Here is a 13,949-nt window from a genome sequence, read left to right on the forward strand (position 1 = left end):
CTAATTATTAAATGAATAATTAATTGTAAGTGGTTTTAGGCTACAAATGGAGGAAATTCTCTTCTACGTGAACTGCCAGTGAACCCACACTGATAACCGTTTTGCATTTGGTTTGGACTACTTTTAAAGCAGAGCAATTAGTAAGACTGATTGCTTTCCATTCGAGTTGGTAACAGGTCTTCAGTTAGAGCCTATGCGTTTTCCTTGAAGTTGTGTATCCATCATCGCTTTGTAGAATTTTATGCCATGAATCATTTTTTTTCCAGATAAGACATTATGGCAAAATGTGGTAATAAAATTTTCAGAGATATACTTGGGGTTAATTAGTATTTTGCCTGAAACACAACAGAAGAGGGAAAATCTGAACCTCAGAGAAATCTCTGGGAGACCTTAATTCTTCAGAGTCCTGTGTAGCCACTCAGAATTACTAATAAAGCTAAAAAAGATTTTAGCAAAAAGTCAATGTGTGCAGTTTAATTCCCCATTTTGAGGCAGTCTACCTCTCCTGTTAGCTATGTTCAGTCCTTTAACATAACATATTTATATTGATATATATATCAGTTTTTCAGGAGAAAATTTTCATCTGATTTCAAAACTAGAGCAAACTTCTTACAAACTGATTCAGAAGGTACTGCATCTTTATAACACTGCATGCACTCTTTGCTTATATTGGTTGAAAAAGCAGTCATTGTGCTTCTCTATTCCTTTCTCACCACCGTGTCAGGGGACAGTACAACATAAGGACAGAAAGAACAAATAAGCTGGAATTTCTAATGCTTCCTATAATGTTATAGTCAAAGTGCACTCCTGGCTAGGATGTAATGCATTTCACACCTCTTGTACCAAGAACAGCTGTACTAATTCTTCAGCTATCATTAGAAGAAAAGCACACAGTAAAATTTAAATTTTGAGGCATTTCCTCTCACCACTTTAACCCTTTCATCTTCAAACTAACTTTTAATCAAGACAACATTTTGAGTGTCATGGGGATGAAAGTATGAGAGAACCAGACTAACATACTTGAAATTAGTCTTCCTCTTGCTGATGGAGCTGGGTAGTCACATAAAAATTTCAGTCTAAAACCTTGGAAATTGTTATACCAATGGAGCAGTTTGCATCTTGGAGCAGTAGTGGGGACTTTACATTCCTGGACTAGCTTTGACTTTTCTCATTTTGAAGCCAGGTTTTTGAAGACTATCCAGGGGGGAGATTACAGAAGAAATACCCTTACAGCCAATGTGCCAGTTTAAGTAGAGAATAATATTTTTTTAAAGTGTGAAGGAGTAAAACAATAGAAGGTAAGTTCAAAAAGAGAACAATGTGTAAAGAAGTATACATAGGGTTAGGGCTCTAAAGTCAGGGTTGGTGGAACTCCACATGAATAATTCCCTGCAAGGAATATCCTGCTAAATCAGAATCTCATTAACCTTACCGATACTTCTAATGTTGAGGCATAAATAAATCTAGGTTTTTATTAAATCATGATATAATCTCATACAAAATAATAGGAAATAACTTTTTTTTTTCTCAACTAGTTATTATGAGTATGAAGGGAAAAGTATATAATGTTCAGGTAAACAGAATAGATGATTTGTGGGATAAAAATAAGAACCAAGGGACTGGATTTAATTTCTATTTTTAAAAGTCACTGATTAGTTGGTAGCTTTGGTTTAAGGAATTATGCATTGATCATAGGAATTTAGGCTGCAAAAAGGAAGAGTTAAGAAATTCTTCAATGAAGCAGATGTAAAGGGTAGAACTATAAAGCAGTATTACCTACAAGGTAGGCTGAACGGTTATTAGAATCAAGGGATTTTAAAAATAGACATTCAGAATGAAACCTGTTTATACACACACACACTTGCAGAAGTCATCCATAGCTCCACAGGAATCATCTTGATATATTTCACTGCTAATGTGAACAAGTAAAGAAAATAATTCCTTGGATATTATTATTGGTTTGACCTGACAGACTAGAAAGGGAATTATCTAATATCTTATTGCTGTTTTCTGAGTCTGATTAATAATTTAATTATTTTGCCTGAACTAACTTTGTCTTCACAAGGAACTTGTGGATTCAACATTTATGTTATTTTCAAAATCGCAAGAAGAGAAAAAAAATATTCTTTTTAATTCTAAAGCAAACAAATAAAAAGTTTTTAAAATCTTTAACTTTTTCCCCCATAGATTATTGAAATAAAGCTAATGAACACTTATTTAGTGTATCTTTTAACATGACACAGTATTGTTTCTGTAATTACTTTCTCTTATTTTCTTTGTTTTCTTTTAGAGATCATCTATAGCTGGGTATTCAATGAATTCCCATCTTTTGTGGCAGAAGACAGCAGGCGCTTCATCTCTCAGGAGACAGGCAATCTCTACATCTCCAAGGTGCAAACATCCGATGTTGGCAGCTACATATGCCTGGTAAAAAACACAGTGACAAATGCCAGAGTTTTGAGTCCTCCTACACCTCTGACACTGAGAAACGATGGTAAGGATGGCATCATTTCGGGGTACCACATAAAAGAAAAATACCAAAGCAAAAATAATTAATTTAAGGACCATGATTTTATTGTTTTTCAATATGTGCATGCATTTACTCTAGCAACTGGAAAAGGAAAGTTGTTCATGGAGGCAGTTTCTTTTAAAACATCCAGACATTGTGAGAATATTTCGATCTGTGAAGGCTAAAGCGCAAGTTGACAGATTTTGATGTATTTTGTTTAGAACAGTTACTCCACCTTGCTATTCCGATGTTCTGTCTCTGACAGAGAGACGCACTTCTCCTTTACAGGCAATGTCTGTTTCCTTAGGGCTCAGCTCAGCTGCCTCAACCCAAGTGTCCACTGCCACACTGATACTCTCAGGCACCTGGGACATCCACAGGGGATTGGCAAATACTACATGGAGCATACAGGCCAGCTGCAGGATGTCAGGAGATCATGTAATTGGCCACTGTGGTTAAAGACAACACAAAAGTTTCCTTAAATACACTGGCAGCAAAAGGAGGGCTGAGGAGAGTCTCCATCCTTTGCTGGATGCAGAATGCAGCATAATGTCAGAGGATTACAAAAAGTCTGAGATACTTAGTGCCTTCTTTGCCTCAATCTTTAATACCAAAACCAGTTGTTCTTAGGATACCCAATTCCCAGAGCTGGAAGTTAGGGATGGGGACTTGAGTGATACCCCCACAATCCAGTAGGGAATGGTTAGTGACCTGCTATGCCAGTTAGACACCCACAAGTCTATGGGCCTGGATGGGATGCACCCAACAGTAATGAAGGAGCTCCTAAAAGAGCTCACCAAGCCACTCTCAATTATTCACCAACTGGTTATCCAGAAAAGTCCCAGCTTACTGGAAAATAACAAATATGAGGCCCATCTGCAAGAAGGGTCAGAAGGACCATCCAGGGGATACAGACTACCATCAGACTAACCTAGACACCAGGGGAGGTCATGAAGCATATAGATCATCCTGGGTCCCATCACACAGCATGTACAAGACAGGAGATCAGGTGCAGCCAGCATGGATTTCAGAAAGGCAGGTCCTGCTTGACCAACTTGATTTTCTTCTGACAAGGAAACCCCCTTAGTAGGTGAGGAGAAGGCCGTGGATGTTGCCTCCCTAGACTTCAGTAAAGCATTTGGCATCATCTCCCAAAGCATTCTGGAGAAACTGATTGCTCATGGCTTGAACGGGTGCACTCTTCACTGGGTCAAAAACTGTCCAGATGGCCAAGCTCGAAGAGTGATGGTGACCAATGCTACATCAAGTTGTCAGCTGATCACTAATGTGGTTACCCAGGGCTCAGCATTGGGGCTGATCCTGTTTAATGCTTAAATTAATTTATGATTCGGATGAGGGGCTTGAGTGCACCCTCAGTCAATTGGCAGATGACAATAAGTTGGGTGGGAGTGTTGATCCTACTGAAGGGTAGAAAGGCTCTGCTGAGGGATCTGGACAGGTTGGATCAATGGGCTTGTTACAATCCAGTTTAAACCCAGAAAAGCAAAGTAAAGCTAAGTCTCTGTGCATAAACCAGAAAGAACTTAGAAGGTTCAAAATAGTCCCAGAAATGAGATTAAAACCAAACAAAGTTAGATGTTGATGCCAAAAAATGGATGTATTTTATTTAATAGTAAAAGAGGCAAAGAGAAGGGAAGATAAAAGAAAGAGAGAAAGAAATGAAAAAAAAGAAGTGTGCGTGGGGGTTGGGGGAACAGGGAGAGGTGACAGGGATTAGGTGGAAGCAAATCACCCACCCGAGGGTCCCGACGATGTCTCATTGCTCCCCTCCATCTGCTCTGCTGGTGGTGAGGGTCCCCTGTCGCTGCCGTGGCCGTGCCACCACACGCTGCTCCAGGCCGCCACACGCCACCACACCACACGCCAAAGAGTGCAGAATCCCGTGGATTAATATACGCTTTGGGCCAGGTGGGAACCCCCACGTGTCTCCCTTGCAGGGGCCAGCTTGGCACACTGTCCCTTGCAACACTGAGGGTCTGCTGCAACATCTCTGGTGCTCTGGTGCAGGGTCTGGCGACCCCTTTGAGGGGGCTGATGAAAGTCACTGCTCGCTCAGCCGGCAGATTTACCGGTCTCGGCTCTGGAAAGGCTCGGGCTGCCTAGAGAGACCGCACGGGCGATCCAGCAGCGCGGCAGCTCCAATACGCAACAAGTGTTAGCTGTAAAGCTATTGTCAAAGCAGAAGCAAAGAGCAGATATACAGCCCAGACTCTGTGCCTGTATTCCTGTTTTCTTTATTCCTCTTGTCTCCGGAGAGACGAGAGAGTCTGTTCACAGAAGGAGAGGCAGGAGTGCCTCCAGCTGGGATCGCTGCTTTATTCGGGGGAAGAGAAAGGGGAGAGCTAGGGGTGGACCCGGGGTAACCAGCCAATCGGACTCTGTTTCAGGGGAGTCCGTGCTACTTTTAAGTTTTACCCACGCTTGGAACAAAGGGGATTCAGAGCACATGGCAGAGACAAGTCCAGACATGTCTGGGCAGGTCCCGGAGCTGGGCTGCACCTTGGGGCAGGCAGCAACAGGGGTCCCCTGTGATGGGCCATGTCACCCCCTCCTGCTGTGGATAAGCTGCCCCCCACCCCGGTGAGGAGCCCTCAGCTGGGCTCCTCTGCACAGTGGAGGATGGGCAGTCACTGGCCCTCTGACCAGAGGCTTTTCCAAGATACCCAGAGCCTCTCCTCCCTCCACCCTTTGGTTCGAGGATCTGTTTGAGCCTAGCAGCTGATAGCCCTGGGGCTGTGGTCTCCACCTCGGAGGTGTTAAGCCTGTGCTCAGTGAATGTCCCCAGCCCTGAGTTGTTACTTTATCTTATCTTCATCAGTGAGCAGTGTCAGGCCTCAGTCAGTGCCCCATTCAGGGTGCAGTAGTCTTCTCTGCAGCTTTTGTAATACAGTTTTTAAAGTCCTTTAAGAAAATATTTAAGTCATAAATTATAATATTTCAGTCTCTGACAGGGCTAAAGGGAGCTGCACAATGTTCAACAAGGGCAAGTGCTGGGTTCCATGTTTGGGTCACAACAACCTCAGGCAGTGCTACAGGCTGGGAGCAGAGTGACTGGAAAGCTGCCCAGCAGAAAAGGACCTGGGGGTGCTGGGCAACAGCAGCTGAACATTATCCAGGGTGTACCCAGGTGGTCAAGAAGGCCAATGGCATCCTGGCCTGGATCAGCAATGGTGTGGCGAGGGCAGTGATTGATTGTCCTGCTGTATTTAACACCGGGTGAGGCCACGTGTCAAGTATGTGTCCTGTTCTGGGCCACTCACTTGAAAAAAAGACATTGCGGTGCTGGAGTGAGTCTAGAGAAGGGCAATCAAGCTGGTAGAGGTCTAGAAAACACATCCTATGAGGAGTGGCTGAGGAAGCTGCAGTTGTTTAGCCTGGAGGAAAGGAGGTTCAGGGGAGAGCTTATCACCCTACAAGCGCCTGAAAGGAGCTTGTAGAGAGCTGGGTGTCAATCTCTTCTGCCATGTCTCAAAGGAAGAGAGGAAATGGCCTGTATTTTCCTTCTTTCCAAGATGTTCCGCATTCAATTATGGTTTCTAGTTCCTCACAGCTATTCAGCATATGTGAATCCATACCTACATAAATGAAAGAGAGAAAGAGAGAAAAACTTTGAGAGAATTTTTTTTTGTCTTGCTTATAGCTTTTCTTGAAATCATACTAGTCCTTATGCTACAGACATATTGCAAAAGCTGGATTTAAACACAGATGACTTAGAGTAAATTAAAAATATGTTCACCAATTAGAATGAAATTAAGTTAATGTTTATTTGTTGTAGCAAATTTAAATTTCCTTCTGCTTAGCATGTAGCCTCTGCTGCAAAAAGCTGCTGGTTTTATGTATCACTTCCTATTTTCTTTGCTGGTTTTGTACCTATGCTAATTATTGAGTTTCAGGTGTTTCATTTTACTGACTTAACATAGTGAACTTGACCTTTTTGATAAAATTAATTTTTTTCAAAATTGAAACCCCCAAAGTTTACTGCCTTTTTAATCTGTCTGGACTCTGAAAAAAAAATTGTTGCCATAGTTATTATTCATATCTTACTCTATTTGTTCTTTATGATATTTCCTCATGCTTTTATTTGGTTTTATCTTGTGCAGAAATTCAGAAGATTAATTATCCACCTTGTACTGATAGTACATAGGTACACAATACACTCTAAGAAATTGAGAGAGTAAATAAGGATAAAGGCAGCAGCCTACATCATTGAGCTAAGAAAAAAAATCTATGAAGGAAAACTCTGCAGATTTTTTTAAATGTCAAGTGGGTAGTAAATACCAGCCTCCAGCAAATTTGTGTTTCATGGCTGGCTGTCACACCACTGTGATAATCCAACCTTGTGAACTGTGCTGGAGTACTGGGGAAGTGTTTGCACATAGATGAACAGCTCCTCAACAATTTCCCAGTTTCCTGACTCATTTTTTCACACTCATGAATTTCTATTAGGCTTCCATGTCTTAATTTTAATCTGTTGGGATTTATGAAAAGCTCCTTTTTTGTCATGGAATCCTCTAGTATTTCTTAGTAAATTGCTTGCTTTCCTGTATGACTGAGCAAGTTTCTCAGTGAAGAGACCTACACTTTCTACCTAACCTTGCAGTCTTCATAAACCTACCTTGAAAAAAATTATTAAGGAAAATACTGGTTGCTAAATCTTATTATTTAGGACATCTCTCTGGTTTTACCTCCTCCATTTAATGCAATAATATGGGCCTTTTAAAAACTATCTGGGATTACAATAAAAAATTTCCATCAATCATACTGTACTTTTTAATTTTCCTACAAATGGCCTTAGGTAATATTACCTTGTCCATTGACAAATATTAAAGGGTGATGACAACCTTTTTAAAGTATGCGTTCATTATGCTCCAAAATACAGAATAACTGCTGAAAAGTAGTGCTTACTAGTTAAAGAAATTTAAAGTAATTTATGAAGAAAGAAACAGCTGGGAATAGACTCCGAGAGGGAAGTGAGAAATTAAAAATGGCATTAAAACCAACATGGAATTACCTGAAAATATACTTGACTCTCCATCTGCTCAGTTGTGTTAAATGATTTTGAATGGCTTTTTAAGCTTTTTTAATTATAAAATTACTTAAATTACTTTGAACTTTTCAAATATTGACTTAGGTTTAAAAATCATACATCTTTCTGAGTTCCAATGGTTGGCATCACAACTGACATTACCCTAAGCAGTCAACACATTTGTTAGAAACCATAGGAAGACCTTGTGGTTTTAAACAGGTTTTACAAATGGCTCTATATAAATGAAACTATTTATATAGTCTGTATTCTCCAAACATATGTATCATTAACTCCAAAATACTCTAACTGATTTATTTATCAACCTTCTCAGATTTTGATGTATATACAGTACCTATGCCCAGGGGACTAGACAGCTTGTTATAAAAAACACTCCAATGACAACAATGGTCTCTGAGACAGAAACTGAATAATATTAAGGCATTCTGTCAAACTCTGCAGGATTGTAAGAACTTACTGGGATTTTATTAATCTTTTATTTCTTCTGTGATGTGTCTCAAAGGGGAGCTTAGCTCCTTGATATGAAGCAAATTAAATAAAAACATCAAGAAATCCTTCAATGGATTCTGAATAAAATGAATACCTCATCTGTTCAGATGTCTTCGACAATCAGTCATTTCATATAATTCAATTTCACTTCAAGCTGGGTTATAAAAACACCCTAAAATTCCAAGGAGATTAAAAGTTTTAGCAGGAAATAAAAAATATGCATCATTTCATTAACTGCTTTTTAATGCATTACAAACTTTGAGGAATTATTTGATAACTGTTTACAAATAATAAACAGCTTTGTTAAATTGGATCTTTGCAGGCTTGGATGCTGATTGGGAGCAGTAAATTATCTTGACTCATAAAAACAACAGAAAGTCTTTTCAAATTTAGGCAATAGAAACCTAGGGAGTACAAAACGTTTGATGTTTGAGAGCATAAGACAGTTATTTCAAGTTCACACATTTTTATTCTGGCTTTTCTTACTTTTTTATCCTCCTTATCCTTTTTATTTCTTTGGAAAATATGTTTACTTTATCATTATTGCTGTAGAGAATTATGTAATTCTTCAGTTTAGCTCTGTGCAAATACGGCTTATTAGCTTTGCTATGGTGAAATTTCCAGGGTAAAAGAAACCCAACAAACCTGGACAATTTCAGACATCAGAGGGTACTTTCTACTATGTTCCATTAGAGCAAACTAGTTTAAATCCAGAGGTCAGTGTGTCTGACCAGACATCTGTTCATGTAACTGACTTTCAGATTTTTTCCATGTCTTCATAGTCTGTGAACTTCTGAACTGAATTTTGTCTGTCCTCATTCTATTGATTAATTCTATGTGATTAAAATAACCTCACATAATGATGGAACATATAGTTATCAAGGTATTAAGGATGTTCATTTCTAATTTTCTGTGTTGAAATACTGGCTGTACATGCTTTTTGAGGTTAAACTCTGGGATATATTGCTTGAACATCACTGGGTTTTCTAAAGATCTCTTTACCAGCATGAAGGCAAATTTGGAAGTCATAGCAAATTCCCAAATAATAGAAATCAAGCAATAAGAATGGCCGCTGTAGCATGATAAGGTAATAAATAAAGATAGAGAAAAATTGGCAGTTTCACAGATTTCAGCTGTACCCATTCCTGAAGAATGCTGAGAGTTGTTAATTAACTGATACCTAGAATTTTTTAAAATTGACTAAAGATGAATGCTAATATTTTTGACCTGTCAGTCTTTGCCTTTATCTGGCTTTTTTTTTTTTTTTCCAACTTTCATTAGTAGTTTTGTCTTCTAATGTGGTTATTCATATGGAGCTGAATTGTAGAGGACAACAAAGTACACCTGAATTTTAATAGTGGTTCAAAATACATATTCAGCTGTGACTTAATTGTGCTGGGTTTTCCAGAGTTTCCAGCTTTGTAAGGTTCCTGTTTCATGTGGGTTATATTGCAAGGTTTTGCAGTAACATTTTGTATTTGAATTGTGCAAGACCATAAAAACTGTCTAGAAACTGGAGGAATAGAAATGATAGGAACTCTTCTTACTCAGTACTCCAGGACAGGACTCAAACCTGAAATAATCCTTCTTTGAATTTTTTTTCAAGCAGAGTCAAACTGTCTGGGGAAAATCAAGTTTGTACTTTACTGGTGTACAAAGACTGATGACACTGACAGACGTGATGTATGCAAGGTTTGCTCCAGGGGAAGGTTGATAAAATGGCAATGTCTCTGGACAGCCATTACCCTGTAGTAAATGTGTTTCTCCTGTAACACTGTAGTAAGATATTTTAATGATGGGTCACTATGAAAACTGAAAATAAAAGGCTTCCCACAATCTCTGCTTTACTGAAAGTATATCCTGCATTGGTTACAGGTATTTTGAATTTTTTTTCTCTTTTGTTCTGCTCTTATGCCAAGGTCCTACTGCAATGTTGTCAAAAAATAGGATGCAAAACAGGAGTAAGAAAAGTCAGAGTAGAATTATTTTAATTAAAAAAAATAAAAAAAAGGACATATATATAATAGGATGAAGGAGGGTTACTTGTTTTGCTCAAGTTTTTATTATTCCCAAAATAGTAACATTTTTTTAATTTAGAAAGTCTTTTCCAGTTAGCACCAATAGTGCTTATCTATAGGCAGGAAAATCTATAGGTAGGCAGAGAATTTTAAAGAGGGCTCTTATACAATAAACTTTACAGAGTGTTTTATAGGGATTGTAGAATAGTTGAAGAACACTCTCAAACAGCACACAAAAGTTCAAAGACACTATTTGCAAAAGATTTAGTCTAAAAAAGCAGAGAGAGAAAATAACTTGGGGTGGTCTTTTGACAATGTAAAAAGGCTCAACCCTGGGGACTATTACAGGAGGGAAACAGGGAAAGGTTTGGGAAAGATTATGTCCCAGGATTCAGCGCAGAGCAAGAACTCTTCCACTGCAAAAGTTTGCGTTTAGTCTCCTTTTGAGCCTAAGTTTTCCCATTAGTTTATAGAAACAGTATATGTTGACAATGCAGTGGTTGCTTTTTTTAATTAGCTACAATAGTTCAAGATTCTAGTCACATAGCATCTTGCACATCTTCTGCACTGATGTTTTCTTGTTTCACTCCTTCTTCTGATGATTTATGAAACTTGCCCAAAGAAAGAGTTAAGTGATGCAGATACAGTATATACAAAGCCCAAAATAACTGAACTTGAAAAAAATGTTCCTCTAAATTCAAGTCAGGATTAGGAACGATATTGCCTTGAACCATAACTATTAAGATTTCAGACAGAAGTATATTGGTAATATTTTAATTCTTGGTGACTGAATTCAAATTTGTGCAAATTGATAATGAAAGTAACCTTTACAGATGTAAATGGTTTAAGATTATGAAGAATAGTCCTGAGTGTTATGTATCTTAGTGTCTCAGGATCTTAGATACAAATTCACCAGTGACTGCTGCTTTGCAGTCATAGCGTATGGCATAATATTCAAATAAAAATTACTTGTCAGTTTTGAATTCTTCTCAGCATATCAAAATAATTTTATTGTAAACAGAAGGAGTTTTGATTGAAGTTAGAACTACAGCAAGTATATAACAGGATGATTTGTTACTTTTCGGTCAAACAGTGGGTATTTCAATCGTTGTTGCTAATGGCAGAGAAATTTTAGTGTTCGTTTGATCTTTCGTATTGAGGAAATAATAGCTTCTGGTTTTTGCATGGTTATATGAGCAGTCTCAATTGAAAAAATAATTCTAATTTAGGAAGCTTTTTCCAGTTAATTAGATACAATGAATATTAGAGCTACATAATTTTGTGCGGTAGTGTTCTAATTGACCAGAAGCAAAGGAAATACTCTCTCTGGGCATCGCAATAGCTTTAACACTTCTGGCATGCAGTTGGAAAGGTAATATTTTGTTTTTGTCCTATAAAACAACTGTGCAGGTTGAAAAGAAAAAAAATTAAGCTTAAGGTCATATTTGAAGTACAAACAATTATATCATTTCTATAGGAAAAATTAGATTCTTAGAGAACTGTGAACATTTCATCAGGAAGATAATTAAAAACCCCATAAAAATTAGATCCTCCTCCTAATCACTTAGATTAAATAATATTTCCCAGGTTTCTGAATATCTTTTGTGACCCTGTCCTGGATGAATATCAAGCAATTGGAAAGGAGAAACAATTAACATTGGCCAGTGATGCCTAAAAGAAATCTGCCACATATTTCTTTGCCAAGTTCAACACAATCTCATTCCCTGTGAAAACAAAATGGAACAAAAACCCCCATGGTAACTCTTTTGGTTTTCATTGACCTAGGCTTCCCAAGCAAGATGGTGTGTTGACTGGTATAGTGAGTCCTTTTTTTCCTTGATGTGTGTGGCTGCTCAGAAAAATTATCTATATACCTAGTCAGTGAAAATGTTCAGGTTTTCATGTTTAGAAACAACTATATATGCACAAATCTTCACATTGGAATGTTGTATACAAGCCAGTCAGATGTCCTCACTGTCTTGGGGTGAGCTTATGATTTGTATCCCAGATCGCTGCCTATGCTCAGAAATTAATTTTTGTGCCTTTCTATGCCTCTAAACTGAGCCTGAGAGGGGGAAGGAAAAACTGAGCAAAACTTTTTCAAAGCAGTTTGCAGCTTGTTCAAGGTCATGCAGAGATAGCAATTTTTTTTTCCCAGCTGCGGCAGGGAAGCGAGGAAGCACCCGGCTGGCTGCTCCCAGGTCAGTTTTTGGTCAGTTGTTCAGCTTCTTTTTCTCCAGAGAGAGACTGAGAGTTGAATTTTTTTTTTTCCCTTCCCTGGAATTTCGGATTTTTCTCCCTTTTCCACTGGACTGCTTCAATATCAGAGCACATCGGGAGAACTTTCCACCAGGCACCAGCTCCAAGGAGACCAAAGGGAGGACTCTAACACTTTCCCAGGTTTTTTCTTCACAGCGAGAGACTTTATTATTTAGCATTATTTTCCTTTTTCCATGTGTTTTGGTAAATAAATAGTTTTTATCTCTTTCACTTTCCTCTGAGGAAAATGTATTTTCCCCAAACCTGGTGGGGGAGTGGTGGTGACCTGCCTTCCCTCAGAGGATATATTTCTAAATGTGGCCAAACTGGCACACTCACTCATCTCTGAATGTCCAAATGGTGAAGTTTGGTTTCATCCAATACCAGATGTGCTGGATTTAGGAGGAGATCTTAGAAGCCACTTTACAACTATGTGGGAAATGTGATGAAGTCTAGATTATTACTCAGTAAAGACTTTTCTACGTGGAAAAAGACTGCAGACTTAGTCATAGTTACTGCTCGACATCTTCAAACACAGATAAACAGAAATCTCTGCGGCTCAATATGTACGCTAGAAAATTTGGACTCTCATTTGAAGAATTAAATAATATACCACTCTTTCCCACATTGCTTGTTCTGAGAGTATCTCATTGCTTTTGTGTCTTTAGGGTTTGGACTCAGTTCCCTTTTTTCAGTCATAAAACACCTGCTTCCAAAAGAAAATTAAGTGCTTTTAGTTGTTTTTGATGTTTAAGAGATGCAGAAAGCTTGTTTGTATGTATGACATGCATACATGGCATTTAATAGTTATAAATAAAAAGGTATATTTCAACATACTCATACTATTACTAGAAAGGGCTTTCTAGACAGAATTCAGAGTTCAGTGTAACTGATGAACTGGTGAAATATGGATTTTAAAGTTGTAAGAGTAAAGTTATGTTTAAATTTTAGTTAAACACTTTGTTTCTGCTAAATGTGACTTTCTTTTACATTTATTCCTCTATAATTAGAAACACATGAACATCTTATCCTCTAGTTGTAAACTAAAGAAGAGTTTATTCCTTTCTTGTGCTGTACTCATTATGATATTTTTTCCCAGACACCGAATTACCAATTTTTCTGTCATATTAGGGTATATTCCAGTGAAGACCTCTTTCCATCCAGTGAAATCCAACAGGATTTGCTCTCTAACATATGAAAACAATGTTGGCATTTTATTATTAGTTCAGTTTAGTGTTTAGTCCAGTGCATTACAGAATGCAATTTCACATGAAAATTTTCAGGGCTTCTCAAATGATAAATTTATAGCTCAAAACTTGGCTGAGAGACCTCTAAGTGGAAGAAATGCTGTGAACAGTTATCTTAAAACAACCATTCCCACAGTAAATTTTTAGGGACTTACGGCAGGTGCTGGTCCTTCCATTTAGAATAAGGTTAATAGCAGGTGAGTCAATAAATTCTTCCCATTGCATTTAAAATCTCTGCTGCAGACAGGATATAATGGTGGGTATCATCATTACACTTGAATTAATTCCATTTGTGCTGTGAATTTAATGTCATTGTAAATGTGTGTATTCAAGGCTCTCCCAAATAAATGTCTGGGGACATT

At 38.1% G+C, this 13,949-nt stretch overlaps 1 protein-coding gene across 2 annotated transcripts in view; it reads left to right on the forward strand.

Annotated features, from left to right (window-relative positions):
* CNTN5 (contactin 5) overlaps positions 1-13,949 on the forward strand; it is a gene marked incomplete at both ends in the record, with an annotated part of 320,395 nt that overhangs the window by 156,317 nt on the left and 150,129 nt on the right. For both annotated transcript variants that reach the window (XM_082279212.1, XM_082279213.1), the window contains one exon: positions 2,291-2,494. In XM_082279212.1, the coding sequence (XP_082135338.1) occupies positions 2,291-2,494 (204 nt within the window). The remainder of the gene's footprint in view (positions 1-2,290; positions 2,495-13,949) is intronic.

Source organism: Coloeus monedula, assembly GCF_965178545.1.
Source record: "Coloeus monedula genome assembly, chromosome: 3".
NCBI lineage: Eukaryota > Metazoa > Chordata > Aves > Passeriformes > Corvidae > Coloeus > Coloeus monedula.